Source organism: Silurus aristotelis (genome assembly GCF_946808225.1).
Source record: "Silurus aristotelis genome assembly, chromosome: 21".
In the NCBI taxonomy this organism is placed as follows: domain Eukaryota; kingdom Metazoa; phylum Chordata; class Actinopteri; order Siluriformes; family Siluridae; genus Silurus; species Silurus aristotelis.
This window is the reverse complement of record NC_139594.1, coordinates 8,262,488-8,268,704: the sequence shown is the minus strand read 5'-3', so window position 1 is coordinate 8,268,704 and position 6,217 is coordinate 8,262,488. Positions and strand designations below refer to the sequence as shown.

The 6,217-nt window shown below is 39.8% G+C and overlaps 1 protein-coding gene across 2 annotated transcripts in view; it reads right to left on the bottom strand.

Moving 5' to 3' along the window:
- The window catches only part of ttyh3a (tweety family member 3a), a 50,961-nt gene continuing 44,744 nt past the window's right edge, over positions 1-6,217 (bottom strand). For both annotated transcript variants that reach the window (XM_083524500.1, XM_083524499.1), the window contains one exon: positions 1-3,203. In XM_083524500.1, coding sequence (XP_083380626.1) covers positions 3,188-3,203 — 16 coding nt within the window. In that variant the 3' untranslated portion in view covers positions 1-3,187. The remainder of the gene's footprint in view (positions 3,204-6,217) is intronic.

The window sequence follows — 6,217 nt, the reverse complement described above, 5'->3', positions numbered from 1 at the left end:
TGTCAGTTCATGTTATTTTAATCTGAAAACACTGAGTTCAAGCTGAATAAAACCACAGGTTTAACATGTACAATATTTTAGTAAATGGTAAAAATTAAAAGGGGGAAAAAAAGAAAGACGGGTAAAAGAAAAAAGGTGAAAATTCACTCAAAATAATTAAATACCAAACTATGTGCTTACTAATCATCCTAAAAATATGCCACAATGACTAGCAAAAAAAATAATAAAATACAAATAAAATAAAATGAAGTGCGACAGTTTGCACTATGGAATTGCAAATTTGTCTTACTGTTTTCTTCATTTCTGCATTGTAGTTTTATATATAGTTTAATTATATGATGTATATAAATATATATTTATATAATACATATATGTGTGTGTGTGTGTATATGTATATACATATACAGACACATACATACACACACATGTATACATATACACATACATACACACTGTTCTAGCATTATGAAATTAACAGAGTATGACAAATAAAAAGAATAAAATATATTGCATTACTAACAAATGGTCGTTCACATAGAATAAAAGAAGGCGATTCTTAAATCGTCAGGCTCATGTTCACAGGCGACTTGCTTGATTGCTCAGGCATAGGCTGAGTTGTGAATGTACAAAAAAGGCCCATTTAAAACAGGGGAAACATTTAAAAGGTATGAGGGGAATAAGATTCAAAGTCATGGTTTGGTTGTTGGCACAGTCGAGGAACCTTGCCTCGTTATTGATTGCAATAATTCAAAGAACCCAAAAAAAAAAGCATCAGTAGCACACGAGAACAATTCAGAACACACTCCATATCGAAAGGGTCACCATGCCTCAGAGAAATCGATGAACAAATGCTTAAAGTCCAGAAAGCTTGAGATGTTCAGCTATGACTTAAAAGACACAAATAACCCAGGTTCCTTTTTCTCCACCCAAAGTCTTTCACAATCCCTTTTGCTCCTAATTTTATTTTTCCATTGATTATGTTTCTTCTAGTCCACACGAGCTGTCCATATTTTTTTTATACATGATCAGTCTTTAGCCAGAATGCATGCCCCTGTCCCAGGAACGTGGCTGTACACGGAATGGTTTGGTCGGTGTAGCATTTTAGGGAAATTTCCACCCCCAGCCTGAGCCAGGAATGTCAAAATGGTTTATGTCTGGCTTGCACCATTGCACATGACATTGCATAGCAGGGTGCAGTTCAAGAGAAGAAGCTGTGTGAATAACCAAAACATCGATGACCAACTCGCGACTCTCTGCAGGAGACCATCCATGTTCAAATCTGTCAGAGGACCCAAGACATGGTGAATGGTGGACCATGCATCAACATCTGTATGTATGTGTGTGTGTTTGTGTGTGTGTGAGAGTATGTGTCCGTGTGTGTTAGAGAGAGGTTATTTGGGGAGATGCAAGTGTCCATATAACACCTTCTCCTTAATCCAGATGTGCTGCAGTTGCTGTCAGAATCCATGGTAACTTAGTGGTTATAACATTGGTGAATAGGAGCAGAGAAATGTTGACGTTAAATAAAACTTTCCTGGACATTCCAGGCAAACTGTTTCGCTGACTCAGCTATTCCCTCTGCCCTGTGAGTCCATCCTGCTTCAAAAGATGGAGGGAAAAAAAATATACATTAAAAAAAAAAAAAAAAAAAAAAAATGAACAGCCATATTCGGGTCCATGCTTGCAATATGTCCAAGTTCATAGTTCATGTTCAGGTACAGTACAGAGAAGTTCTCAAGTACACAATGATAAAATCCCGCTGTGGAGGGAAAAACCGCTGCAAAGCATGCAACACGGATGTCATAGATAACCGAAAACGTGTCACTTCCATGGCAGAGACCAAAATTGTACGATTAAAAAGAAAAGATCGCAGTTCCTAGAATCCACAGACATTATAAAATGCAGTATCTTGCTGAAATCAGCACTGAAATTCCAGGCCTGCTGTCTAGTAGTTATGATATACAAAGAGAGCTGAGGTGAATAAAATCGAATACCCAAACCCTCATATGCCATTTTGTGTGCATGATTGCCAATCTCTGTATTAGAGAACCTGAGCAGCTTTTACTCTTACAGCAACGCTGCTGTTTAACATTGTGCGCTATGAACGTGTGTCTCATTTTGATCGCACCGGGGACCTCCGAGTGGTTATTTACATGCATGGTGTTTAAAAAAAGAAATAAGGGAAGGAGAAGCTTACACAGGGTTTTCTAAAGCTGGCCATGGCTTTAATTAACACTACTCCACCTAAAAGAAAGCATGTGAATGAAATTCTAAAACTACAGCTAACCCCTAAGCCATTATATCAACCCTAAACCACACTATTGCTACTTGTTTCCTTTCCTCATACATAATGGCAGTATTCTTTTTCAGATTTCATAAGATTAGCTAGCACCACAGAATCAGTGAATTTCAAAATACACTTTGTTCAAACTGGTTCTAATCGGCATTCATTTCCACTGCAGAAGCTCTTACGCACTTCTATTTGTGAAGACGTGATACACGGAGGTACCCGGGTGGTGAGATAAAACGTGTTGTTGATCCAGTTAATCAGAGTGGATGCTACTGTGTTTTGTGTTGAAAGCCTAGAAAATTCTAACCAGTCAAATAATCCTATGTACACACACACGCACGAGGTCACATTATAGAAGTCATGCAGGAATGTGATAGGCCAGATACCCCGACTGGCTTTGCACTTCTGGGGCTTTAGGCTCTTCTGGCAAAAGCACCACAAAAAAGCAACGGCAGCATGTACGAACAAACATGTACACCCACACATAGACCTGTAAAACATACACACACAGACAGACATACACACGCGCACACACACACACTTGTCAGGAGTATGCCACTATTTGGAACTGTGGCCAGTCATGTGTAAACAAGGGGCCTCTTCACTGGTGAATATGTGGGGGTCCTTTTTGTCTGAAATAGGATTTGTGGGCCGGCTGGGGTCTGTTTATGGGTCATAGGAGCAAGGGCACATTTGTGAGAGGGGGTTTGAAAATGTGTGTGTGTTTGTGTGTTTGTGTGTGTGTGTGTGTGTGTGTGTGTGTGTGTGTGTGTGTGTGTGTGTGTGTGTGTGTGTGTGTTTGTTTATGTGAGCGATTACGGACGTCCCTGGGAGCTCTCTAATGTGCTGCAGCGGTGCTGTTGGGATCAGGCCGGGCGTTGGCCAGGTACTTGGCCCTCATGCTGGAAGTGTACTGCAGAGACACAAACAGAGGAAAGGTGTTCAACACAAGCATGGGTAACAAACGTGTTTTACATGTGATTGACTTCTTACACAGTGGGCCTAAAAACACATGCCATAGATGGCCACAAATATGTGGACACCCGACCATTACATTACATATGTAGTTCTTATGTAGCCCTAAATCATTTGCCACAAAGTCTGAAGCTCAGAATTGTACAGAACATCTGTGTGCACCATAGCCTTACAATTTAACTTCCCCAGAACTCAAACCTGCATGACAATGCTGCTGTGCATAAAGCGAGCTCCATGTGGACACGGTTTAAGAAGGCTGGACTGGAAGAACCTGAGTGTCCTGCACAGCACCTGACCTCACCCCCATTAAACACCTCTGGGATGAACTAGAACACAGAGTACACCTCAGATACCAAACTTCAGTACCTGATCTCATTTATGTAGCTAAATTCCCCAAAGCCACACTTCAAAACCTAGTGAAAAGCCTTCACAGAAGAGTGGAGCTTACAACAAAAAGGAGCCTCAATCAAAAAATAGACAAGCACACCAAAGTGTAATGGTTGGGTGTCCACATACTTTTGACTGGGAGTACATAAACACCATACATCAGGGTTTTGAGCTTTTAATACTATCAAAAGTAACCGAGTGCTGCACTGAGACCAAATCAGGGTACAAACATGTTTTGCGGTAGACAAGAATTATACACGCTCGCTTCAATTATAGAGTGGGTGGAATTTAACACGATGTCAGTCATCAAAATAGCCGTGAGAATGCAACACAAAACACGATTTAATACAGTCAAAAGGGAATGATTAATGATCAGAGTACACAAACTGGATGATGCTCTAAATGTGGGTTGGATTTATTACTAATAGACAAATTAGACTACATTAGTATACTTGTACATTATGATCTGATACACAGCAAATATTATATGCAAAGATGGGTCAAGTACTGGATGTAAGTTAGTCTTGAAACCAAGAGATTATTGGTTCGAGGTTCTTCATTAGTGCGTAACAGTGCACTAACAGAGCAGTCTGATTCTTGAAGTCTGCAGCAGGAAAGCTCCATGTGTCAAGTTTCATAAGGTGCTGACTTGCAGATCAAGACTTTTTTTGAGCCCCTGTGATTATCAGAAATCCTATGATTGCATACATATACATGTAAGTGTATGCACACATGCACACACAAAGGCAGCCCATAAGCATCCTTGAAAAGAGACCTGCATCTAACAAAGCATTAACGCTCCATTCTCTAGGTTCTGCCAATCTAGACTTAAGCTCCAAATGACAGACAGAAGGAGAGAAAAGCCTGTTGAGGACATCTCAGGTCGTTGTTGTTAGCAGAGCTTAACACTACTAAAAACTACCTCAAACCACACGCTACCGAAGGAAAAAAAAAAAAAAAAGCAAACACCTTTCTCTACTTTGGGAATCTAACAATCTAAAAAAATAAAAAATAGGTCTGCACATGTCTGCTTCCTGTGGCCAAAGGTAAACTCTTACTACTGAGACTGAACTTTGAGGAGCAGAGCTGATCTGGAGTGCTTCTGATTACAGGTCATGAAAAAAAAAAAAACAACAGCATGGCACACCAAAAGGAGGGGCAACAGGCTATTGGGTAGAACAGCAGCTTTTATGGCCTTTGGTTGACTGTATACATGATGGACAACGTGACAGTTTGTGAAATGTTGAGCCAAAATATCTGCCATTCTCTAGTGGCTGCTATTTTTATTATTATTTTATTTTTTTTGCAATAGTTATTGTATAATATTTAACTTAAGATGACGCACACAATGCATAGGCAACAGCAAGGCAAGCGCCTCGATTTTAACAGTATACGAAATTATTCTGCATATCCACTGAATGGCGTAACTCCTTATTCATGACACCGACTAGAAAAACAATACAAAAAAAACCCTCCACTCCACTATTTACTCGAGAACTCGAGGCGGTCTCCCCAACCCAAAGTTCAAATTACAAATTACCTAAAATCAACATGGCTACTCATCGCATGAACCATAAAGAGTACAACACTTCATACCTTTAAACATTTGATACTGTAATCAATCTATTTACACGGCTAATATACATCACAGACTGTTGGCTATTCTTTTGCTTACAAATGACAAACATCAAGACTACAATGATTTTCCCTGTTTTGTAATATATAAGAATATATATTAAGAAATTATATATATATATATATATATATATATATATATATATATATATATATATATATATATTTTTTAAAGCAATTAGCTATCATACAAAAATCTCCCATACTATTTAATGCATCATGCGGACAGACTGTTCTGTGGTGCGACTTGAATGGCCCCATTGTGAAAGTCTATGATTCATGCACGTATCCTCTCTGTGCAGCCTCATGCTTTAATTTAAAATAATCGATTTGGCTAGTTGTCAAATTTGCAATAGCATAGCCCTGTCCACCATGTACACATTTGAGACAGGGAGAAATTAGGGGGATGGACCAGATGACTTCAGTACCTGTAGGTTTAAAACCATTACGAGTAGTAGCCCCTGAGGCCCTTAACTGTCTGTAGCAGTAACCGTTGCGTCCAGTGCAGTCAGACCGAACTGCATAACAGAGGGAGGGTTCAGCCAAAAAGAGTGTAAAGCAGACACACAAGCTAAGTGACACTTCAACAAAATCAAAACAGGCAATTCAGATCCTTTCAGACTCCCTTCCCCCATCTCTCTCTTTCGCTCTCTCTCTTTAAAAGATACATCTATTAACATCAACCTTGATGCTGCAGCTCTCAAGTCGTCTCAGTCCTCTAAACTAAGCTGCACTGCCAGGTCGGCACACCAAACTAACTCTGAAAGGTCTAATGGTTTCATTGTGTGATCCTGGTGTGCTCTAACTTCACCTGACAGCCTGTACAGAGACACAGCTTTCTCTCTCACACAGGCACAGAAACGCAGCCATGCCCTTTTCAACATGCTGTGTAAATTAAACGAACTACCAGTATACAAACAGTGTGTGTGT